The sequence below is a fragment of the Hemiscyllium ocellatum genome, chromosome 3, assembly GCF_020745735.1.
Source record: "Hemiscyllium ocellatum isolate sHemOce1 chromosome 3, sHemOce1.pat.X.cur, whole genome shotgun sequence".
In the NCBI taxonomy this organism is placed as follows: Eukaryota; Metazoa; Chordata; class Chondrichthyes; order Orectolobiformes; family Hemiscylliidae; genus Hemiscyllium; species Hemiscyllium ocellatum.
In genome coordinates, this window is record NC_083403.1 from 125,514,176 (window position 1) to 125,540,468 (window position 26,293).

A 26,293-nucleotide genomic window follows, 5' to 3' on the forward strand; every position below is an offset into this window, starting at 1 on the left:
TGGCCCAATATCTTTTGATCCCTTTAGCCCCAAGTGCTATGTCCAACTCCTTGAAATCAGTTTCAAATTGCTTTCTGTGATAGAAACTTTTCAGGCTCACCACTAAGTGAAGAAATTTCTCCTCATTTCAGCCTTTTTTTTCACATCTATTTTTAGACTGTGACTCCTGCTAGGTTCTCCTGCCATCAGGAATGCCCTTCAGCTACTCTGTCCAGTCTTATAGAATAGAATAGAATAAAATAGAATACCTACAGTGTGGCAACAGGCCCTTCAGCCCAACAAGTCACACCAATCCTCCGAAGAGTAACCCACCCATACCCATGATCTACCCTATTACTCTACATTTACACCAGACTAATGCACCTAACCTACACATTCCTGAATACTCTGGGGCAATTTAACATGGCCAATTCACCTAACCTGCACATCTTTGGATTGTGGGAGGAATCCTGAGCACCCAGAGGAAACCCATACAGATACTGAGAGAATGTGCAAAATTCCATATACACAGTTTCCCGAGATTGGAATCAAACCTGGGTCTCTGCCGCTGTGAGGTAGCAGTGCTAACCACTGAGCTACAGTGCTGCCCTTGATAGAATTTTATAGGTTTCTGTGAGATACCATTTAATTCTTCCAAACTCCAGTGAATATAATCCTAACCTCTCCTCATATGTCATTCCCACTATCCCAGGAATCTGGTTGATAAACCTTCACTCCATTCCCTGTATAGTTAGAGCATCCTTCCTCAGATAAGGAAATCAAAGCTGCATCCTCATTCCGGGTGTGGTCTCAGCAAGGCTTTGTATAATTACAGCAAGACATCCTCTTCTGTAATGAATCTTCTCACAAAGAAGGACACCTGCCTTTATCGCCTGCTGCTCATTCATGATTATATTCAGCAACTAGTGCATGAGGATACCCAGGTGTCACTGCATACTCCCCTTTCTTAATATCTCAACATTTGGATGATCATCTACCTTTCTGTACTAAAAAAAAGTGAGTAACCTCTCATTTATCCACATTCCACTGCATCTGTCATGCATTTACCCATCCATTCAGCTTGTCCAAATTTCGCTGAAGCGTTCCTTCACCCTCCTGACAGCTCACCCTCCCACTTAGCTCTGTCATCTGCAAGTTTGGAGATATTGCATTTGGTTTTCATTTCCAAGTCATTAATATATTATGAATAGGTGGAGTCTAAGCACTGATACCTGTGATATCCCACTAGTCACTGCATGCCATTCAGATAAAGACCCACTTATTCCTACACTTTGTTTCCTGTCTGCCAACTTATTTTTTTATCTATCTCTATGTAGTATCCTCAGATCCCACGTGTTTTAATTTTATACAGTAATCTATGTTGGACTTTGTCGAAAGTCATCTTTGAAAACCCAAGTAAACCACATCCACTGCATCCCCTTCGTTACCTCAATTGGTTTCAGCTTTGAAAAATTCCAGTAGATTTGTCAAGCATGATTTGGAATTCTATGTTTTCTCTGTCCAATTCAGTCCTGCTACTCTTTACCAAATACTTATCTGTTAATTCTTTTATAATAGACTCTAGCATTTTCCCCATTATTGATCCAGGGCGACATAATTGCTCAGTGGTTGGCACTACTGTCTCACAGTGCCAGCAACCCAGGTTCGACTCCACACTCGGTTGAACATTTGTGTGGAGTTTGCACATTCTCCCTTTTGTCTGCGTGGGTTTCCTTCATGTGCCATGGTTTCCTCCCACAGTCCATAGATGTGCAGGTTAGGTTGATTGACCATGCTAAATTTCCCATAATGTCCAGGGATGTGTAGGTTCAGTGGATAAACATGGTAATATACAGGGTTACAGAGCTAGAGTAGGGAGTGGGTCTGGGTGGGATCCTCTTTGGAGGATGTGTGTACACACATTGGGCTGAATGGCCTGCTTTCACGCTATAGAGATTCTGTGATATCAGGTTGACTAGTCTATAATTCCCTATTTACTCTTTGCCTCTCGCCTTTAAATAGGGGGGTTACATCAGCTACCCACCAATGAATAGGAACTGTTCAAGAGTCTATCGAGAATTGAAAGATGGTCAGCAATGCATTTTCGGGCCACTTTCTTAAATACTTTGGAATGATTACCAGAATCTGGAGATTTATCAGCCTTCAATCCCGTCAATTTCTCCAACACAATTTCCTTACTAATGCTGATTTTCTTTAGTTGCTCCTTGTACCCAGCGTTTCTGGTATGTAATTAGGAGCAGAATTAAACTATTCAACCCCTTAAGCTTGCTGTGCCGTTCAGCAAGATCATAGCTGATGTTATCACCCCACATTTTTGCCTATTTTGATAACCTTTCACTCTTAGTTATCACGTATCTACATCTTAAAAATATTTAAAGACTTTGTTTCCACCACTTTTTCAAGAAGAGAATTTCAAACACTTCTGACCACCTAAGAGAAAGATTTCTCCTTAGCCGTGTCTTAATGTCCTTTATTTCTCCAAAAGGAGAAATCTCATTTTCACATCTAGCCTGGTGTAAACTGCTCAGGATATTATGTTTTGAAAAAAAGTAACTTTGTACCTCTTTTAATTCAAGTAGATATGAGCCTTGTCTGCCCAATCTTTTCTTGCAAGACAACCCACTTTTTCTAGGTATTAGTCATTCTGAGTTACTTCTAACACTTTTTTTTGCATCCTTCCTTTAAATAGGAAGCCAACACTGGTTACAATACTCCAGATGTGGCCTCATCAGTGCCCTGTAAAGCTGACAGGTGAAACTAAGACAAGAAGGCATAGCCTCAAAATTAGGGGGAAATTTTAAACTGTATTGAGAAGGAAATTCTTCACCCAGAGAGTTGTGAATCTGTGGAACTCCATGCCCAGTGAAGCTTCCTCATTGAATGTTTTTAAAGCTAAGATTGTTTTGAACAGTAAAGGAATTAAGGGTTATGGTGAGAGCACGGGTAAGTGGAGCTGAGGCCACGAAAAGATCAGCCATGACCTTATTGCATGGCGGACTTGAAGGGCCAGATGGCCTACTCCTGCTCTTAGTTCTTCTGTTTACCTCTCCCTTTTGTATTCATTTCACCTTGCAATAAATATCAAACTCCAGTGGGCTTTCCTAATTACTTGTAGTGTCTACATATTCCTCTTTTGTGATTCATGCGTACATCAAGGTCCCTTTTCAGTTCAGAGTTCTGCAATCTTTCACCATTTAGATTCTTGCTGAAATGGACAGATTCACATCTTTCAAAATGCTCCATTTGCCAGACCTTTTGCCCACTGAAGTAACCTATCTCTGTCTCATTTGAAGAGGATAAGAAAGCTATAAAGTGTACCTGTATACATTGTAACTTCACATTTAGCAACGTATCTTCCATTCCTTCGCCCAAGTCTTTCTTTTATTTTTTTTATTAGATTACTCAGTGTGGAAACAGGCCCTTTGGCCCAACAAGTCCACACCGACCCTCCGAAGAGCAACCCACCCAGACCTATTCCCCTACATTTACCCCTTCACCTATCACGGGCAATTTAGCATGGCCTATTCACCTAACCTGCATGTTTTTGGACTGTGGGAGGAAACCGGAGCACCCGGAGGAAACCCACGCAGACACTTGGAGAATGTGCAAACTCCACACAAACAGTTGCTTAAGGCGGGAATTGAACCTGGCGTTGTGAGGCAGCAGTGCTAACCTCTGTGCCACCATGCCACCCGGTAAAATGTTGACACTCCAGTTCAGATCACTATGGCACTGCACTTTTTATACCATGCCACCTAGAAAATTGACTTATTTATGTTGACTGTTAGCTAGCCAATTGTCTATCAATGCCAATATGGTACCCTCTATCATCTTATTATTCCACAATAATCTTTGATACCTAATCAAATGCCTCCTGTAAGTCCAAGTACAGTACATCCACTGGTTCTCTTTTAGCCAAAGTGAATTATTACTTCACATAAATCCAATGAATTTATTTGTCATGATTTCTTTTCACAAAATTATGTTTACTCTGCCTGATTACCATAAACTTTTCTATGTGCCTGGCTAGAATTTTAATAATAGCTTCTAACTTTTTGCTTTCACGGATATCAAGCTAAGTACCCTGCTTTCTGACTGCCTCGCTTTTTGAATAAAAGAGTTACATTTGCTAATTTACAGTCATATGGAAACTTTCCTGATCTAGAAAAAAATGGGAAATTAAAACAAATACATCAATCATCTCACTAACCACTTTTTCTGAGACCCAAGGATGTAATCCACTAGGACTCGGGGATTTTTAGCCCGTGGCTCCAACAATTTCCTGGTGATTTTGTAATTTTTATTCCTCCCTCTCTTCAATTTGCTGATTTATTGCCATTTCTGAGATGTCACTTGTATTATCTATACTGGAGACTGAGGCAAAATGTTGTTAATCTGCTATCTCCTCATTTTCTGTTATTGATTCTTGAGACTCACTTTTTAGAAGATCATTGCCTATTTTGTTAATTGTTTTTAAATATCTACAGAAACTCTTGTTATTTGATTTTATATTTCTAGTTAACGTTAACATGTTATTAATCTTTTAGTCATTCTTTGTTTTTTATATTCTGTCCAACCTTCTCACCTGGTAGTTTTGTTTGCACAATTATATGATTTCTGTAAGTTTGACACCATCTTTAACTGGTTTAGTTCACCACAAATGGTGGGCCCTCCTGTTGAAATTTTTCATTCTTATTCAAATGTGTTTATTCTGAGTATTTTGAGATATCCTCTGAAATGGCTGCCACTGCACCTGTATTGACTTATTCCTTAAACTTGTTTGCTGGTTTGCTTCAGTTAACTCTGCTTTTGTGACCTCCTAATTGCCCTTTTTTAAGTTTTAAAGTACTCGTCTTAGACCCACACACCACCTTGTATGTGCCTGTAGAGCCTTTTCATAGACAATCCCTCCCATAAATCAATCCCTCTGAATTTGAAATGAACTATTCCTGCTGAATCAAGTTTGTTGCAACATGTGTCAATTAAGGGACTATATTTGCCTGCAGCTGCTCTATTATGATTTTCCACATATATTGCATGAGTTCAGTAATCATTGGAATTTGTTGTGAGAATTTGTTCTAGTTACTGCTGCCTCTGGCACAAGATGTAGAAAAATCAAATAAAAACTCGCTACCATTGTATTTTTAGTTATCCTTTTCATCTCTGAACAAGTGGCTTTATCTTTACGAAATACAAACGATCTAATTTTTTTTGTGGGTTACATGACAATTTTGATTTTTAAATTATCTGCCTGGTCTACTGAATGAAAAGTTCGTACAGAATTTACAGGAAATAAGTTCTTGTCTGGAATCTGACTTATCCATTTATCATATGGGCTGGGATCATAACACGAGCAATGATCTAAATATAATGCAAGAAGATGTAAATACCAGTTTCCAATTTTTCATTCATCAGTAGTGCAATGAAAATCTGTTAGTTCAATTTGAATTTTGCATCTGTCTCACACTCTATAACCTGTGTGAAGGATATGTGGGTCAAAAATAAATCAGCACATTGAAAAATGTTGATTGTGTATAATAGCCTGCAAAAGTCTCTGAGCAATCATTAATTGTCAAACAACTATGAAATCTGATTTAATCTTTATTCTAAACCAAATCAATTCTTATTCTTTAAAAATGTGGAGACAAAGGGAATTGCTATCTAAAGGTATAAACCACTTGAAAACCCTGACTTTTTACCATATATAGTGTTTACAGAGAAGGATCCACTGTATGTTACTTGCACTTTTAAAAATAGTGCATGTAAGAATGATATTTATTTCAAAGCTTTTGAGTTGTATCGGTCCCAAACTGTATATTCATTTTCATTCTTTTATGGGATAAAGATGGCTCATCTCTAATTGTCCTGTGAAATTACTGTTCTGACAGGCTATTCAGAGGAGTTAAGAGTGTGTAGTGATTGGAACCAGGTGGACCTCATTGACTGGAAGTTCTTGATTGGGGTTGTTAACCTGGGCCACTCAGGAAAGCCTTGGCTGACCAAACTTGGGGAGGCAACGGCCTCACAGTGTTGTCACTGGACTATTAATCCAGAAACTCAGCCCATGACCCAGGAATCAGGGTTCAAATCCAACCATGGCAGATGGTGGAATTTGAGTACAGTAAAAAATCTGTAGCCAACAGATACCACAGTTAAGCATTAATGTGTGGGAAGAAAAAAAGTATAACCAGGAGATTGAGAGTCTCCTCAGTGAAGGGCACAAAGAGACAAAACAAAAAAAAAAGCCAGGCGAATAGCAACTTCTCAATTGAGGACTGACTCCGAACTGGCTGGCCACAGCCAATATACTGTGCAATAATAAATAAAAGGTGACTTGGTGACAGCATACTGCCTCTTGGCAGTTATTTCAGAGTCAAACTTATTATTAGGATCTGGAATCGCGTGTAGGCCTGACCAGTTTAAGAAAGCCAGATTCCCTTTTCCTAAGGACGTAGTGAACATGTTTTTATGAAAAATTGATTGTAATTTGACGTTGGCAACAACACCAAGACTAACTTTCAATTCCAGATTTTATTAATTGATTTTAAGTTTTATGCGTTGCATAGGTATATTTGAAACCCATTACCCTGAACATTTGCTTAGACCTTGAGGCTAGTTCACTGACATCTCAGTGCACTTTGAAAGCTGGCTTGAAACAAGCACTCAAAATAAGGTGCAAACATTTGTGGCTACAGTGGCAATTGGTGACCACACTGTGACAAATATAATCAAAGTATAGCTAACCAGGAAAATAGAAGTGAAATTATTGAATCCTCATGATATTCTGAAGTGGTTTACATCTAGTGGTTTGCAGAATGCAAATGAGGCACTTAATTTTTCATGAAAGGAATGTTCCATAAACAGAAAGTAAGATCAGTAACAACTTTGTATTTAGTGTACTAAAACATCCCAAGATGCTTCACGAGAGTATTATGAAACAAAATTTAACGCAACAAAATGAGAACCAAAGATTTTGGTGGGAAGTGATAGTTTTTAGGGCACAACTAAATGAAAGAAATGAGGAAAGGCTCAATAGTTGGAGAGAGACTTTCCTGGGTAAAGATTACACTATCTGAAAGCACATCCAGCAGTAATGAAATGATTGAAGTCATCATTGAACAAGATTGGCGCTGTACAAATGTGAGAGTTTATCACTGTTTGAAGTTCCTGAGATAAGGAAAGGCAGCGATCTTGGACTTAGAAGAATACAAAGCAAAGAAAAGAACTCTAAATCTGATACATTTTCAATCAGACATCTGCGTGGATCAGTGAGTACAAGGTGATGGTTGTTCATGAAACCACAAGTAAATATAGATCAGACTGAACCTAAATTTACACAGTTATAAAAGGCACTAAACTTTGATATCTCCTGGTTGATGTGCAAATTACCTGCAGATTATCAGCTTGGGAGAATGCAATGACATCTATTCACACTCTGCTGCTGGCACAGCTCATCTCCTGCTGCAACCCTCGTTTGTGGATGGAGGCTCGTCTCAGGGTCAAATATGACTCTGATGTTGTAAATGTTTAGTTAAGCATTTTGTTTAATTCTAATGTTTATTTGATGGAAGTTTCAGCACATCCATCACGGATATAGTGAGAAGCTTGATAATTTGGAAATGATAGACGGCTGAGGTAAAGCTGAGTATTATCATAGAGATGTACAGCATGGAAACAGATCCTTCGGTCCAACTTGTCCATGCCGACCAGATATCCCAACCCAATCAAGTCCCACTTGCCAGCACCTGGCCCATATCCCACCAAACCCTTCCTATTCATATTCCCATCCAAAAGCCTCTTAAATGTTGCAATTGTACCAGCCTCCACCACTTCCTCTGGCAGCTCATTCCATACACGTACCACCCTCTGCGTGAAAAAGTTGCCCCTTAGGTCATCATTTATGTCAGAACACAAAAGGCTGATTAGCTTGTTTTTTGGTTTTACATGAGGTGAGGAGGTTGGTTAGCATGAAGGAAGAATGTATGTTGCTCTTAGATCCTTTATATACAACTGAATAGGAAGTTGAATCTTCCTTAAATTATGTGTTATGTTGTGAATCTGGCATGAACCACCACTTTTCTCAGCTTCATTCTAAAAATCTAATGTAATGGTTTTCCTGATCAGCTGTACCCTAGAACTCTGTGGGAAATTAGGGAAGTGTTTGCTGGGCCTCTTGCTGAGATATTTGAATCATCAATAGTCACAGGTGAGGTGCTGGTAGACTGGAGGTTGGTTAACATTGTGCCACTGTTTAAGAAAGGTGGTAAGGACAAGTCAGGGAACTATAGACCAGTGAGCCTAACGCAGTGGTAGGCAAGTTGTTGGAGGGAATCCTGAGGGACAGGATGTACATATATTTGGAAAGGCAAGGACTGATTAGGGATAGTCAGCATGGCTTTGTGCGTGGGAAATCATTTCTCACAAACTTGATTGAGTTTTTTGAGGAAGTAACAAAGAGGATTGATGAGGGCAGAGTGTAGATGTGATCTGTATGGACTTCAGTAAGGCGTTCGACAAGGTTCCCCATGGGAGACTGGTTGGCACGGTTAGATTTCATGGAACACAAGGAGAACTAGCCATTTGGATCCAGAACTGGCTCAAAAGTAGAAGATAGAGGGTGGTGGTGGAGGGTTGGCTTTCAGACTGGAGGCCTGTGACCAGCGGAGTGCCACAAAGATCGGTGCTGGGTCCACTACTTTTCGTCATCTATATTAATGATTTGCATGTGAACATAGGAGGTGTAGTTGGTAAGTTTGCAGATAACAACAAAATTGGAGGTGTAGTGGACAGTGAAGAAGGTTACCTCAGATTACAATGGGATCTCGATCAGATGGGCCAGTGGACTGAGAAGTTGTAGATGGAGTTTAATTTAGATAAATGCGAGGTGATGCATTTTGGAAAGGCAAATCTTAGCAGGACTTATAATCTGAATGGAATGGAACAAAGTGACCTTGGAATGCAGGTTCATACATTCTTGAAAGTAGAATCTCAACTGGACATGATAGTGAAGAAGGCGTTTGGTATATTTTCCTGTATTGGTCAGAGTATTGAGTACAGGAGTTGGGAGGTCATTTGAGGCTGTACAGGATGTTGGTTTGGCCACTTTTGGAATATTGCATTCAATTCTAGTCTCCTTCCACTGGAAGGATGTTGTGAGACTTGAACGGGTTCAGAAACGATCTACAAGGATATTGCCAGGGTTGGAGGGTTTGAGTTATAGGGAGAGGTTGAATAGGCTGGGGCTGTTTTCCCTGGAGCGCTGGAGACTGAGGGGTGACCTTATGGAGGTTTATAAAATCATGAGGGGCATGGATAGGATAAATAGGCAAAATCTTTTCGCTGTGGTGGGGAGGTCCAGAACTAGAGGGCATAGGTTTAGGGTGAGAGGGGAAAGATATAAAAGAGACCTAAGGGCAATTTTTTCACGCAAAGGGTGGTATATGTGTGGAAGAGGAAGTGGTGGAGGCTAGTAGAATTGCAACATTTAAAAAGGATCTGGATGGTATATGAATAGGAAGGGTTTGGAAGGATATGGGCCAAGTGCTGGCAGGTGGGACTAAGTTGGAGTTGGGATATCTGGTCAGCATGGACGATTTGGACTGAAGGGTTTGTTTCAGTTCTTTACATCTCTTTGACCCTTGGGGATCTTATCACATCTGGACATCTCTTTCTCAAATTGAAATACAAGTAATTCCTCACTACCTCCTATTAGTTTCTTACCTAAGTCTAATCTGTTTCTTGATTCATTTTTAACTTGTTAATTTTTTAAATATTGCATATCATATCATAAAATAAATAACAATCCCATTCTCCATATGAAGATATTCACTAGGAACAGGAGTGACCATTGGCTCCCCTACTCTTCTCCACTACACATAAGACCATGGTTGATCAAATTCCCACCTACCTCTCCAATAACCTTTGACTTGACTCCCTTGTTATTTAAAAATCCATCTACCTCTCCTAAAAGTACTCAATGACCCAACCTTCTACATTCCCAGCGATGAGAGTTCCAGAGACTTAATAACCTTGGAGAGTGAATTCCAAGAATTTGACCCAGCAATTGTGAAGGAACAGTGATATTTTCAAATCAAGATGGTGAATGGCTTGGAGGTGAATTTGCAAGTGGGGGTGTTCTCACTTATCTACTCTCCTTACCCTTCTGGATGGAAGTGGTTGTAGGTTTGGAAGGTGCTGTCTAAGGCACTTTGGTGAATTTCTGCAGTGTCATCTTGTAGAGCATACACAGTGTTGAGTGTTTGTGTTGAAGATGTGGATGCAGTGCCAGTCAAGAGGGCTGCTGTGTACTGGATGTTGTCAAGCTTCTTCAGTCTTGTTGAAGATGCACCTATCATGCAACTGGGGAATGTTGCATCACATTCCTGACTTGTGCCTGGTAGATGGTAGAGACAGGAGATTAATTACTCCTCAATGTTCTTGGCCTCTGATCTGCTCTTGTTGCCATCTATCTGTATTTATATGGTAAGTCCAGTTGAGTTTCTAATCAGTAGTAACCCCAGAATGTTGTTAGTCGGGAAATCGTGATGGTAATACCGTAGAATTTCAAGATGGTGGTGAGATTGTTTCTTATTGGAGATGGTCATTGCCTGACATTTATGTGGTCTGAATGTTACTTGCATTTGCTAGCCCAAGTCTGCATGTTATTCAGATCTTGTACTTGAACATGAACTGTTTCAGTATCTGAGGGGTTGTGAGTAGTGCTGAACATTGTGCAATCATCAGCAAACATCACTTCTGATTTTCTGCTGGAGGGACTGTCATTGGTCAAGCAACTGAAGATGGTTGGGTCTAGGACACTATCCTGGGGAACTTCTGCACAAATGTACTATGAGCCAGCCAATCCTGTATTTTAACCAGGGACGACTTGATCTGCAGTCAAGATTGTGATGCTGGAAAAACACAGCTGGACGGGCAGCATCCGAGGAGCAGAAGAATTGTCGTTTCAGTCAAAAGCCCTTCATTAGGAATGAATGACTTGAGCTGCAGTACATTTGCCTCTTCTTTCCAAGTCAGCTTTCGATGTCATTACAAAGCAATCCCTTTCATCACAAGGAGAAGACTATATGTCCTTGTTCCAACCTTCATTATTATGAATGGAGCAAGTAATAATAAGGAAGACAAATGGAAATTTTGCATTAGTTGCTATATACTATAAAAAGTAGGGAAATGCTACTGGAACTGGATGAGGTCGACTGCACCAGGAGCATTGTGTACAACTTTGATTCCTTACTCGAGGAAGGATGTAGTTAGATTGGAGGCAATTCAGAGGAGGTTCACTAGATTGCTTCGGGGGGAAGGGGGTGGCTTTTTCTTATGAAGTGAGATTGACCAGTTTAAGCTGAAATTTAAAAGAATGAGGAGATATCCAACTGAGGTATATAAGATACTGAAAAGATTGACAAAGTAGCCGTAGAAAGGACAGTTGCTCATGATGGGTGTTTTAGAACACAAAGTCACAATTTTAGCGTAAGGGGTAGCAGATTTAAAACAGATGAGAAATTACTTGCCTCAAAGGATCATGAATCTGTGGAATTCACCCCAGAGTGTGGAGGGTTTCGGGACATGAAGTAAATTTGAGGCAGTAGGCAGATTTTTAATTAGTAATGGATTGAAGGATTATAGAGAGCAGGTAGGAATGTGACATTGCTGATCTCATCTCCATCTCAATGTATCAAATTGCAGAGCAGGCTTGATTGGCTGAATTGCCTACTCCTGTCCTTGTTCTTGTTCAACCCCATTTTCCTGCAAGTTTTTTTTTCCATATTGTTTAATTTTCTTTGGTGTCCAAAAATCTGTTAATTCACATTTGGTGTCTGACCATCCCCCACCTAATTATGAAGAGAATTCAGGAGGTTTTCTATCTCCTGGGTAGAGAGTATTCTCTTAGCTTAGCCATAAATAACCAATACTTTTTCTGTTTACGTCCCCTTAGTCTAGACACTTTGCCCAAGGGAAACAGCCTTTCGGCATTTATCCTGGTAGTCCCACTCAGAATTTTGTGTTTCAATAAAATCATGTGAACGATTACGAACAGATCAGTTTGGAGAAGGAGTTGGCCTCAGTTATTCTGATGAAGAGCTTATGCTCAACGTCGATTTTCCTGCTCTTCTGATGCTCCCTGACCTGCTGTGTTTTTCCATACATCACACTCTTCCACATGTTCCCCAGCATCTGCAGTGCTTACCTTCTCCCTCCTCAGGGTCTTGACCCTACTCTGGCATTCAATAAATTCATTGCTAATCTGATTACTTCTCATTCCCATCTATTCCAAATAATCTTGAAAATTTTAAAATCAAAAATCTGATTTCTTCTAAACTCGAGCATAGACCCATTCTCTAGCAATAAATATTTTTGCTCTGCTGATGCACATAGTACTCACTTGCTAACTTTGTCTTATATGCATGGACAAACAAATTCCTTTACCAGTGTTTAAAAAGTTTTAACGATTTAAAAATACTTTTTTTTCCTCTCTTTTTCTTTCACTTGCCTTTGTTTTTGAATAGCTGAAAATGTGTTGCTGGTTAAAGCTCAGCAGGTTAGGCAGCATCCAAGGAACAGGAAATTCGACGTTTCGGGCCAGAGCCCTTCATCAGGCTCTGGCCTGAAACGTCGAATTTCCTGTTCCTTGGATGCTGCCTAACCTGCTGTGCTTTAACCAGCAACACATTTCCAGCTCTGATCTCCAGCATCTGCAGACCTCACTTTTTACTTTGTTTTTGGATAGCAGTGTTATATTTATTACTTTGAAATCCACGAGCTATGGTCCAGAATTTTGAATAGTCATAAACAGTGCCTCTACTCTATATGCTAGCTCCTGTTTTAGAACTTGTAAATGTAGACCATCAGGTCAATAAAATTTGTCTCATTCATTTCTCCAGTACTACTTCCTTCAGAAAAAGAAATTACTCCCTCATTTTCCATATACTGCTTCCCATTATTGCGAACATTTTCCTTTCTTCAACTTGTTTAATGTCTCTGTCGTTCCTTCATACCCAATTGTAATTTCTTTTGTCTGAAACTCATTAGAGGCACGTTTACTTTTGCTACTCTTGTACAGTATATGGAAAAGTTGTTTGGTCATCCTTGCTGATTCCTAAAACTCTTCTAATCTTAATGCTTTATATTCTTCTTGATAGAGTTATAAGTCACTTCTTTTTATCTTAGTCTACTTTCAATCCATTTAGTTAGCCATTTTTATTTCTTAATGGATTGTATATTCGCCAATTGTGATTTTAAAATAATGTTTGCCACTGCTTATCTATTGTTAGCTCTTTTAATGTCCCTTTACCTCGACCAACTCTACCTAATATTCAAACTTAATACTTGAATTTCAGATCAACAAATTTCTTTGAGATTTGGTGCGAAATTTGTCATACGATCAATTCTCCTTTTGAGGATTGCTTAACGTGCAGTTACAGTTTAACCCTTCAAACCTCTAAAATAACCTCAACTCAAAAGTATATTATTCCGGGAAACTCTGGTTTAGTTCTGATTGTTTCATTATAGAAAGCATGTGGAAGCTTTAGAGAGGGTGTAGAGGAAACTTACCAGGATGCTGCCTGGACTAGAGGGCATGTCTTATGAAGGAAGGTTGAGGGAATTAAGGCTTTTCTCATTGGACCGTAGAAGGGTGAGAGGTGACTTGATAGAAGTGTACAAGATGATGAGACGCATAGATAGTGAGTAGTCAACACTTTTTCCAAGGGCAAAAATGGCTGTCACAAGTGGGCATAATTTTAAGGTAATTGGAGGAAGGTTTGGACGAGATCACCAAGCTTGATTCTTCACACAGTGCTGGGTGTGTGGAATGCACTACCACTGATTGTAGTAGAATCAGATACATTAGCGACATTTTAAGTGACTCTTGGATAGACACATAGGTGATAGTAAAATGAAGGGTATGTAGGTTAGTTTGATCTTAGAGTAGGATAAAAGGTCGGCACAACATCGAGGGATGAAGGACCTGTACTGGGCTGTGCTGTTCTATGTCCTATAAAACTCTCCTAAATGTGTTTTATGACTCATCCTCCAACGACTTTTGCATAATTTGCCCAGTCTGATGTGAATTATACATGTATTGTCCACAGCATATGTGCATGCATGCACACACTCATTCTAACTGCAGTCTGGTTGGTTGATTCCTCAGTGTTTATTTCTACAATTAGTTATGACTTATTGCACCAATTTCTCTCAAACCTGGTACTCAGCCGATTCATTGCACTGTTTCTTACTTTGTGTAGGCTACCTGTCCAGTCCATTGGTTCAATCTAGTTTGCAATTCAATTTGTCTACTCTGCTCCAATTTCCCCACAAAGTTTAAAATCACTTCTGAGAGGTAGCTATGTTAAGAAGAAACCGGTACTGGGAGAAGAACCAAGAAAATAATTTGAGGAAAGTCTCAGGAATATATCTCAGGATTCCTCGACAGAGATCTTGATCTCCTGCCCTTGCAAAGCTGTAATCCGTATTTGACATAATTCTTTGGCTGAGGTTTTAAAGTATTTTTAATTTTTGCACACCCTGTCTGGTTCAGTGGTCTCTCACCTCCCTACTTTGATTCATCCACAGACTCTTGGTCTTTATTGTGTGTCCACTGCAGCAGGAAAGAGCACATCTCTATATTTGCTTAGCTGTTTGATAGTACATAACTTGAGTATTGCTGAAAAAAACACATTTTGTTGAAGCTTTTCACCTCTCACTCATCAAAACAATTCACAAGAATACCAATACAACGGGAAAACCAATATTTGTACAATTAATTGCTGTTTGTATGAATTATCATGATGAGTGCAAAGCCAAACACTTAATAAAATATCTTTTTCAGCAGTGTCTATTTGTTAGTATTTCTGACTTTGCAAAAGGAATAAATGATACTCGTCTATTTTAGAAAATTATGTTTTTTAAAAATCCTCTAATTTTTCCACATCATCTTGTAGAACTCTATGACTGCTCTAATAGTGGCAGTTAAAGGTGGCTACACTGAAGGAGTGAAGGAGTTATTGAAGTACAATCCAAACGTTAATCTGACTGACAAAGATGGGAATACAGCCTTGATGATTGCTGCTAAGGAAGGACATATTGAAATTGTTCAGGATCTGCTGGACGCTGGAACTTACGTCAACATCCCTGACAGGGTTTGTATTTGTTAATTTCTTCTTGAGTTTCTTGAAGTTAATGCAAATTCATGCTCTCTCACAAAAGCTTGTTTCAAAGTCCCTTTGCTATTGTGACGTGGATATGCCATATAATTTAGTGACATCACCTGCAAATAGATTTTGCAGGTGACTTCATGAACAATTATATGGCACATAAATGTCTTATAAATGGATTTTGTAATTTTGACATGTCTTGAATGTTTATTCATATTTTTTTTCTCTGCCACACTATCCTTTTCCAAGCAGATTAGCTGGCTGGGCATTTGCTGATATGTTTTCACAGCTTGCTGCAAGGAAACCTTTAGATGTTGGGGTTGATTAACTCTTTGTAAGGTAGCACCTCATCACAATAGTATTGTTAAGGTTAGGCTCTAATTCTGGTTATTGGTAGTAATCTTTTTGAGTATGTATGTACTCAAAAGTAAACAATAATTAAATAAATGGAATGAAAACATGCTGCTGGAGAAATTGAACAAGCCTAGCAATGCTAATGGAGAGAGAAGCAACTTGGGATGTTCTGTTTTGAAGAAAACCATATCTTCCTCAAAAAGTTATCGATGTTTCTCTTTCTATTGATGCTACCCGAGTTTCTCCAGTCTGGTAGTATCTTTCAGATCAAAACAGTACTTTGCTTTTAATTAAATTATTGACTTGGATAGCTGTTTGCAAAACTTTGTTCAAAAGTAGACTTAAACATTGCAAACACACAAATGAAGGCCAAAATAAGCACTGTTTAAAAAGGATCATGATCCTAAAGGACTATAAGGCTGCTCTCTCCTTCGCGAGTGACCTCTGGTGGTTTAGTCTGTGGAGCAACACACCTTGGATGAGGGGAAATGTTGAGAAGATGGAATCTTTGGGATAACCTCAGATTTGAACAGGTGCAGTTGGGTCATTCTGCGTCATAAACCAGCCATGCAGCCTACTGATCTAACTGAAGTGTTAAGCCTTTTAATTTTACGATATTGTGGTTATAGTTATTGAGCAAATTTTCATCGTGCTGTACGTGCATTTTCTTTCCAGAGTGGAGACACTGTCTTAATTGGTGCTGTGAAAGGTGGACATGTGGAGATTGTCAGAGCTTTGCTGCAAAAATATGCGGACATAGATATAAAGGGAACAGTAAGTCTAAACGTAAACCATTACAAAAGATATGAAATTATTTTACTTCAGTTGTTAATAATTGTTTGATTTTTTAAAAAATCAGGTTATCCACCAAATAGAAAATTATAAATGCAGATTGCAACGATCAAATACTTCCTCTACCACCCAGTATCTCAGGAATGGAGATGAAACACAAACTTTAAATTGTATTGAAATGTGTGGTGAATGTAGTCATGATGATTATGGCGCTTTGGTAGCTTAAAATGTTGCAGGGTTATTGTTGACAGGGCTACTGAATGGTACATTCAACAAAGTCAGATGGTGTTAAGAATTGTTTTGAAATAAAGGAGCGAATCTGCACTTAGGTACTCTTTCACTAACTTTGGATGTTCCGAAGTGATTAATAGCTCATACGATGCTGTGAAAGGTAGTCACTGTTGTGATGAAGGGAGATGTAGTAGCCAGTTTGCATATGACAATGTCAGAATTTTCAATGAGGAAAGTGACGGCATAACGTATGCTGAATATTACGGATTGAAGAATAAATGTTTTTCTTAGTCACAGAGGAGTTGTCTGCTACTGTTTTAAAAAAATACAAAATATTTTGCAATCACCAGGTCAGCCCTTTGTTCATTGTTTTATCCAAAATCAGAAATCTCTGCTAAGTAGTTTCTTTCACTGTTCTGCAGTACCAGCCTTGATTGTCTGCTTCATTCTGTGGAATAAGGGCTCATCCCACAGCCTTTTCACTCAGAGGCAAAACTAATGCCACTGAGTCAAGGCTGATGTTTAAAATTGTGTCATGTTATTTACTCCCAGGGAAGATCAAATTTTTTTGACCTTTGACAGAATAAACTTTTAGGTGAAATTAGACATTTACCAAAAACTAACTTTTTTCATATCCCTTTTAGGATAATAAGACTGCACTATATTGGGCTGTGGAGAAAGGAAATGCAACCATAGTAAGGGATATTCTTCAGTGCAATCCTGACACAGAAATTTGCGTTAAGGTATGACTGGATACTTAATTGGAATTTGTACGGATAAACTTTACATTAAGCTTCTTACTTTTTGGTATCTTGTCACTTTTCTTCTTTCCCACCTCATGCTTCCTGCAGGAAGGAAGATTCTGTTTTCAGATGTGTCTGATCAAATTAATTTAGATTAGGTTTTCTTCTCTCCCTCATTTGGAACCACAAGGAATCCTTGCGTAGTTGCTATTGAGACTCTGTAATATTTTATCTGCTAAGTTATATCAGTTTTATATAGATTGATGCTGGAATTAATTAAAATTTCACAGTTGAGATTTAACTGCGAAAATAATGGTGTCTGAATGCTGCGCACAATTCAATATTTTGAAAATCAGCCAACAACTTGCAGTGACAGAAATCACGTATCAGTTGTAAATAACTATATGTCTTCCAATTTGCTTTTCCCCATTATTAACTTGACATACGTATCATCTCACCAAACATTGTGGTTGTGCAAAGTTGTTGCATTTGTAAGTTTATTGCACTGCAAACTCTCTACAGTAAGTTAGTTCTAATAGTTTAGATTAGAGTGGTACTGGAAAAGCACAGCAGGTCAGGCAGCATCCGAGGAGCAGGAAAATCGACGTTTTGGGCAAAAACCCTTCATCAGGATTGAAGGCAGGGAGCCTCCGGGTGGAGAGATAAATCGGAGGGGGGGTGGGGCTGGGGAGGAGGTAGCAAAGAGTATAGTAGGCGGATGGTGGTGGGAATGAAGATGATAGGTCAGAGGGGAGGGTGGAGCGGAGAGGTGGGAAGGAAGATTGACAGGTAGGACAGGTCATGAAGATGGTGCTGAGCTGGAAGGTTGGAACTGGGGTAAGGTGAGGGGGGAGGGGAAATGAAACTGGTGAAGTCCACGTTGATACCCTAGAGTTGAAGTGTTCCGAGGCGGAAGATGAGGCGTTCTTCCTCCAGACGTTTAGTGGTCAGGGAGTGGCAGTGGAGGAGGGCCAGGACCTGCATGTCCTCGGCAGAGTGGGAGGGGGAGTTGAAATGTTGGTCTACGGGGCAGTGGGGTTGATTGATGTGGGTGTCCCAGAGATGTTCCCTGAAGCGCTCTGCGAGAAGGCGTCTAGTCTCTCCAATGTAGAGGAGACCGCATTGGGAGCAGTGGACACAATAAATGACATTAGTGGATGTGCAGCTGAAACTTTGATGGATGTGGAAGGCTCTTTTGGGGCCTGAGAGGTGTGGGCACAGGTTTTGCAATTTCGGCAGTGGCAGGGGAAGGTGCCAGGAGGGGAAGGTGGATTGTTGAGGAGGGCGTAGATCTGACCAGATAGTCACGGAGGGAACGGTCTTAAGGGAAAGGGGTGGGGAGGGAAATATATCCCTGGTGGTGGCGTCCACTTGGAGGTGGCAACTATTGTTAGCAGATGATGTGGTTTTTGCAAACTTTTGCCTAATTCTAATAGTTGCCGATCCAAGCACCATCTGAGTGACATGATAATTGTTAAGTACTGCCACTCAACCTCTTATTGCCCAGAAGGTTAAAAGAAAAAGACCATGAGACATAGGAGCAGAAATAGGCCATTTAGCCCATTGGGTCTACTCTACCAGGCAAAATGACTGTGGCTGGTTTGATAATCCTAAACTCCGCTTTGCTTCTTTCTTGTAAAATCCATTACCTGTTGAAAATTTGTCTATATTTGCCTTAAATGTACTTAGTGACCCAGCCATAACAGTCATGTGCAGAAAAGAATTCCATTGTTTCACTGCCTCCTGAGAGAAGAAATTCCTCCTTGTCTCTGTCTTAAATGTGTAACCCCTTATTCTGAGATTAGGCTCTCTGGTCCTAGACTACTCCACAAAGGAAACCATCTTTCTACATCTTCTGTCATTTCCCCTAAGAATCTTGTAGTTTTAATAAGGTTGCATCTCGTTCTTTTGACCTCTAATGATTACAGACTCAATTGCTCAACTTTCCATAAGACATTCCTATCGAGGTATCAGCCAGACAATGTTTTTTGGACTGCCTTCAAAGCCAGTATATCTTTCCTTTGCTAAGAAGCCCAAAACTTCACATTATTCCAGTGTTCTGACTGGTGTCTTGTATCCTTGTAGGAAAACCTTCCTACTTTTATATTCCAGTCCCTTTGAAATAAAGGCTGACATTCCATTGGCCTTCCCTAGTAGCCAGTGAACTTGGATGCCAGCCTTTTGTGATGTATGGATGAGGATTCCCAAATTTCTAACTTTCTGCAGTCTTTCTGCATTTAAATAATATTCAGCTTCTCTATTACCCTACATTATATTTCCACCTGTCAAGTCTTTGCCCAGTCACTTATTTGTATCCCTCTGCAGACTCTATAATCTTTACCGCATGCCTTACTACCTATTTTTGTGTCGTCACAAACTTTCCAAAATGCATTTCTCATCCTGTCATTAATATACATTGTAACTAATTAGGTCCTGGCAATGATCCCTGTGGCACATCACTGGTTAGAGGTTGGTATCCTGAAAATGCCCCCCTCTTCCCAACTCTGCCTTCCATTAATTAGCCAGTTCTTTAACTATACTAAGATATTTCCTCCAATATACTGGACATCTTAAGTTGTTTTATGTGTGATACCTTATCAAATACCTTTGAAAATCCAAACATGCGACATCTACTGCTTACCCTTTATCAATTCTGACTGTTACCTCTTCAGAGAATATGAGTAAATTTGTAAGGCATTATTTCCCCTTCATGTACCTATGCTGACTCTGATCATTTTATGTATCTCAAAGTGCTCTGCTATAAAATCTTTTACAATAGATTCTAACATTTTCCCAATAACAGGCTGATTAGCTTAATGTTCGTAGATACTTTAAGGGCATGCACGGTGGCACAGTGGTTAGCACTGTTGCCTCACAGCGCCTGAGACCCGGGTTCAATTCCCGACTCAGGCGACAGACTGTGTGGAGTTTGCACGTTCTCCCCGTGTCTGCGTGGGTTTCCTCCGGGTGCTCCGGTTTCCTCCCACAGTCCAAAGATGTGCGGGTCAGGTGAATTGGCCATGCTAAATTGCCCGTAGTGTTAGGTAAGGGGTAAAATGTAGGGGTATGGGTGGGTTGCGCTTCGGCGGGTCGGTGTGGACTTGTTGGGCCGAAGGGCCTGTTTCCACACTGTAAGTAATCTAATCTAATCTAATCTAATCTAATCTAATCTAATACTTGTTTGAAAATTGAAAGTTTTCCAATCTTCTGAGACTAAGGAAAGGTTACTACCAATGTATCCACTTACTCTCTAGCTACTTTTTAATGTTCTAGAGTCCCATCAGGTGGGAGGGGAGGGTATATCAATTTTTATTTTCCCCAGCACCTATTATCTAGTAATAGTTATGATATTTATTTCCTATTGTCCTTTTGCCCCTTAGCTCTTAGTAATTTCAGAATACAATGAGTGGCTTCTGCTGTGAAGACTGATGCAAAGTATTAATTCAACTCCTCTGCCTTTTCCTAGTTCCTCCTTACTATTCCCACCTATCCTCTGCATAACTTTTATTCATTTTGGCTTCCCTTTTCCTATTTATAAATTTAAAAGAGCGCTTGCTGATTATTATTAATATTATTTGAAAATTTATCCTAAACATTTATTTTCCTTCCTTTTTTGGTTAGCTTTTGTTTGTTTTTAAAACTTCCCTAATCTTCTGGTTTACTACTCATCTTTGCCACATATTTTTTTTTTCTATCCGATTCTATCCTTAACTTTAATATGGATGACTTACCACTTCCGAGAATCTTCTTTCTCACTGGAATATATCTTTGCTATGAGCCGCTTTCTTAAAGTCTGTCAGTTTTCCTCCCCATATTTGCTGTTAGACTCCTTTTCTGGACCACTCCAGTTAGCTCTGCCCTTATTTCTTTGTAATTACCCTTATTTAGCACTGTTGTTTCTGACCCAAGTTCCTCACCCTCAAACTGAATGCTAAATTTTTCCATGTTATGGTCACCATTTCTTAGGAAATCTTTTATGGTTAAGAAATGTAAATGTGGAGATTCACTGTTTATAGGCTGTGAATCGTTCCAAGTTTTAAATATTACAATTTTAAAAAAAGTTCCTTCCTGTCTTTAATGCACCCATTCTTTTACTTCTTTAGTGGCGAATTTTAACCTCTGATGCCTGATTTAGGAGTAGAAGGTGGGAAAGGAATCTGTTTGGAATGGATTGGGGACTAAAATATTGAAAATTTCCAGTATTAAAATATGACGTGATCCCATTCTCTGGCATTTAGCTAGTGTGCTTCTGGAGATGCGTGGGGATAGTAGGTCTGAAGAAATAAATGAAAATTTTATTTGAATTATTCTCAATTTTTACTTGGTTTCCTAAACTGTCAGAAACTTATGAGAGCACAGCAGTTATTGATGGGGTATGAATCTGACAGGCTGGAAAGCCTTTAAATGCTGAATCAAATCGACTGTTTTGATGTCTTATTGAAAGACTTGTCCTCACTGTGCTTGTTCTGAGAACCATGATGTTTGAGGTGCCAATATTGGACTGGGGTAGACAGAGTTAAAAATCATGCAACACCAGGTTATTTGGTAGTACAAGCTTTCGGAGCGCTGCTCCTTCGTCAGGTAGGGCAGTTATTCAAACATCAATTATCTGAATTTCGGATTATCCGAACAAGATCTCAAGGTCCCATAAAAACGTTATCTGTTATCCTAACAAACAGTTATCTGAACAAAGTACTCCCCACTATCTCGTTCAAATAACCAAGCTTGTTCTGTAAATCTGTTGAATGATGATCTAGTGTCGTGTGATTTTTAAATTTTTCTCTGAGAGCCACATTCATTGCTTTGGACTAAGAGTGCAAGCTAATTAAGAAAACTATATTTTTAGAAGCTAACTAGCAATCTAGATACCTAATCAGCAAGAAGTTGTTGGCTGAATAGGTGCTAATTATTGTAGCAGGAAGATCTAGAAATTACAATTTGGGAATGAGTCATCAGCTCTCTAGAAATGGAGTGGTTACTTGGAATATCAAAACGGCGGTTAGTCTTGGCACAAGCAGAAGGTGGTGTTAATGTTATCTGGCTTTAACATTTACCACGTCAGGATTTGTTTGTGCAGGCGCATAAGTTTGTGCAGTGACAACAGTGCCAGCGCATTCATAGACTGCCCCACCTTCATTTCACATTTACGACTAGTTTGTAGAACTTAGATCAGGCTTGTGTAAAAGACAGCCTGTGAACCAAAATCCAATCTGCTGGTTCCAAACATGGTGTGGAAGTGGAAGCTTTTGGAAGAAGATTCTCTTCTAATCAATTACAGCATCTGCAATAAAGAATTTCACAGATTCATTAATCTCTTAGGGAAGGGGTGAGGAAGAATTTCTTTTCTAACTGGCAACCCCTTTCTCTGAGAGTATGTCCTCTATGCCTGAGATTCTCCTACAAGTTACGTGACAGAAGCCATAAGAGTGATTATGGAATAATGGAATAATTAACCTACAAAAGAATATATCTGTCATGCAGAAGTTGGAGGGAGGCTAAAGAGAGCTTTTACCTGCATTTGGCTTGTACCATATCTGGCCTAGATGTACTTAGTTAGAAATACTTCCTTTGTTTTCAGACTTTGGTATTTCTGTGGTCACTAATTTAAATTTCATTTTTGAAAAATATTGCCACAGCAGTCTGTGATATTTAACATTGCAATATTGAACCACACTGTCCTTTTAAAGCATTTCCAAATTAGTATTCCATTATTTGTTGACAATAACTGAGTTCATAGAAGTATGTTATTTCACAGAACTTATTTGCTGTGCTGGAGGCCTTTCACCAGCTGTCTGAATGATCATTATCACTTAGTACTATTTTCCAATCTTTTACCTTTATGCATGCCTACTGTTTCTATCTGAAGAATCATCTAATGTTCCCTTGAATATTTTGGTTGAACTTACCTGGTACCCGCTTAAAGGTAATGCACTACAAAAGCTATCGTATCCACTGTGAGCGTTATTTTTTTTCTCTTCAGTGCATTTGTTTCTTGTACCAATTAACTTATGTCTTTGCCCTCTCGTTCTCTATCCTTTTACAAGTGGGAACGATTTCTCCTTATCTATTTAGTCCAGGATCCTCATGACTTTGAAAACAACTTTCAGACCCCATTTTTCATGTCATAAAGATTTGTGAATAAGCACAGATTAAGTTAATTGATTATGTCTTTTTGCTTTTCCTCCCTATTTTTGGGGTGACTAGCATAGAATTATGTGTAGCAGTCTTTTGAGAATTGCTACAACTCCCCAGTGATGTACTATATGAAAACATTGTTCTTTGGGGATCTAGGCAATTTTAAAAAGGATACACTGATTTTAAAATGAAATAACTGTTTTTTGCATTTACAGGATGGTGAGACGCCTCTCATTAAGGCAACTAAAATGCGAAATATTGAAATAGTTGAACTTTTATTGGATAAGGGAGCCAAAGTGTCTGCAGCAGATAAGGTAACATAATTTGCATTTAATTTGATAAGCATCGTTTCTGCAACATTTTGCAATTGTTGTCTTCAAGTTCAACCGTAGGGCGTGACTGGGCAAGTTGTAAGCCGTTAATTGAAAATTAATAGTTCAGTGAAATGTTATGTGGGATTGTAACTTTTATTTTGAAATCATTGGGAACACAGGACAAGCTGAGTCATAGAGACGGACAGCTTAGAAACTTTATGTATGATGCATCCTGGTCAGGGGTCTGAACAGACACCGTGGAATATGCCAAATTAAAGTCTCTCGAGCAGAGACCATTTAGAAAGTAATAGTCATAGAGATGTACAGCACGGAAACAGACCTTTCGATCCACCTTGCCCATGCTGACCAGAAATCCTAAATTAATGTGGCCTCATTAGGCAGTATTTCGTCCATATCCCTCTAAATCCTTCTCATTCGTTACCCATCCAGATGCCTTTTAAATGATGTAGTTGCATCATACTCCACCACTTCCTCTAACGGTTCATTCCATACATGCATCTCCCTCTGTATGAAAAAGTTGCCCCTTGGGTCCCTTTTTAAATCTTTTCCCATTATGGAGATTTCCGAAAGAAGTGATATCTATAGGTTAGATGTCAGAGATAGTTTTTTTTCCCCGAGGAGTAGTAGGGCCATGGAACGCACTGCCTGCAACAGTTGTAGACTGTCAAACTTTACAGGCATTTAAGTGGTCATTGGATAAACACGTGGATGAGAATGTAATAGTGTAGGTTAGATGGGCTTTGGATTGGTGTCACTGGGCTTGTACTATGTTGTAATGTCCTGTGAGTGCTGATGGGTAATTTTCATTTTAACCTTTTTCTTGTCATCGTTAGAAGTGTGATTAACTAGTTGCTGCAGAGAAGAATTGCTGGCAATTCATTCTTCAATACCTCTGCCATAGGACAAGCTCTCACAAAACTGGTGTGCTTTAGTTTAGAATCGGGCCTCAACAGGTTTACACATATCATTTCTGGATGGCAACATATTAAGATCAAATATTGACAATCCTGAATAAATAATCTAAGCCAGAATTTCTTCGTTTAGCCTCAACCTAGCTAGGGATACTAACATGGGCATTCACTTCTTCATATATTTTCTGATCATACTTTCGCCATTAGAGGCCAGATGGACTTTTTGGATAGAATAAAAAAACCCACTCTGATGATTTTTTTTTGTTCATGGAATTGTTATCTAGGCTGTCATTTTATTGCTCATGCAAAGTTATCCTTTAAAAGTGAATTGTCTTCTGAACAGCTACAGTCTGTGGTGGAAATGCAAGTGCTGTTGGGGGAGTTTTGACCCAGCAATACCAGAGGGTAAAGTTCCAAGTAGATAGTATGTGGATTGGAAGGAAACCTGCAGGTGATGTTGTTCTCCTGCATTTACTGCTCTTATCCTTGGTGATACCTTGGACCCTGGTGTCAAGGGGCCTTGGTGAGTTTCTGCAATGCATCTTGTAGATATGGCAGAAATTCTTACTCTAGTGGTGGGGGGGGGGAATTTTGAAGTTGTGTGTGGACTACTTCAGTATCTGAGCAGTTTCAGTTGATGCTAAATAGTATGTGATCATCAGTGAACATTCTCATTTCTGGTATTATGATGGAAAGGTAGTCATTGAAGCAGCTGAAGATGGCTATCCAGAGGAATTTATGGGTTCTTGTGGTGCAGTGATAAAGTCCCTACTTCTAGGCTAGAAAGATGAGTTCAAGTCCCAACGCTCCAGAGATGTGTCATAACAAATTGATTGATTAGAAAGTATTTATCCTGAGGAATTCTATATTGGTGTCCCAAGACTAAAATGGTTGATCTCCAACAACCGCAACTATCTTCTTTTTGCTCGGTATGACTCCAGTCATTGGAAACTTTTCCTGATTTTCATTGGTTCCAGATTTCTATTGATTCCTGATTTCCATTGATTCCATACTCAGTGAAATGTTGCCTTAGTGTCAAGGACAGTCTGTCACCTCACTTCTAGAGTTGAGCAGACTGTGCAGGCTCCAAGGAAATTCAAGTTTTTTGATCTTAAGTGGATTAACAACTTTTTTAAAGATGGCAATACATTTATTTTGTACATATTTCTGTATGGAAGCTTATCTTTATTAAAACAAAAGGCACAATTGAGATTTATTTGTGTGTAAAGATAATACCGTAATGTGTTGTGATATTCTGAGTTTTGTATGGTTTCCTAATTTTTAAAGTTTGCCTACTTTTAACAAACTGCCATTCTTTTTTTTTCTCCTCTCCTACTATGCAACTGAGCTGTCTAATTTAAGTTTCATCATAGCTGCAGACAAACACTTCATCTGTTTATTTCATGAGATTATTATGTCAGCATTTGGGAAGGGGTTTGGAACTGACAAAGTATGGTTTACAAGCAGTTTTCTTCCTTGTGATTTATTTTAAGTGGTATTTGATTTGTTCTCTATGACTCTATAACTGGTTATTTGATGAACAAGCCTCAAGCAATGAATTAATTTTTACTCACTTCAATATCGTTCAGCTGTAAAGGACTCTTATTAATTATGCATTTAAG

General features: G+C 39.2%; 1 protein-coding gene across 3 annotated transcripts in view; it reads left to right on the forward strand.

Moving 5' to 3' along the window:
- Positions 1-26,293, forward strand: part of LOC132834381 (kinase D-interacting substrate of 220 kDa-like) — a 148,465-nt gene that overhangs the window by 31,326 nt on the left and 90,846 nt on the right. For all 3 annotated transcript variants that reach the window (XM_060853243.1, XM_060853261.1, XM_060853252.1), the window contains exons 8-11: positions 14,958-15,155; positions 16,200-16,298; positions 17,192-17,290; positions 23,641-23,739. In XM_060853243.1, coding sequence (XP_060709226.1) covers positions 14,958-15,155; positions 16,200-16,298; positions 17,192-17,290; positions 23,641-23,739 — 495 coding nt within the window. The remainder of the gene's footprint in view (positions 1-14,957; positions 15,156-16,199; positions 16,299-17,191; positions 17,291-23,640; positions 23,740-26,293) is intronic.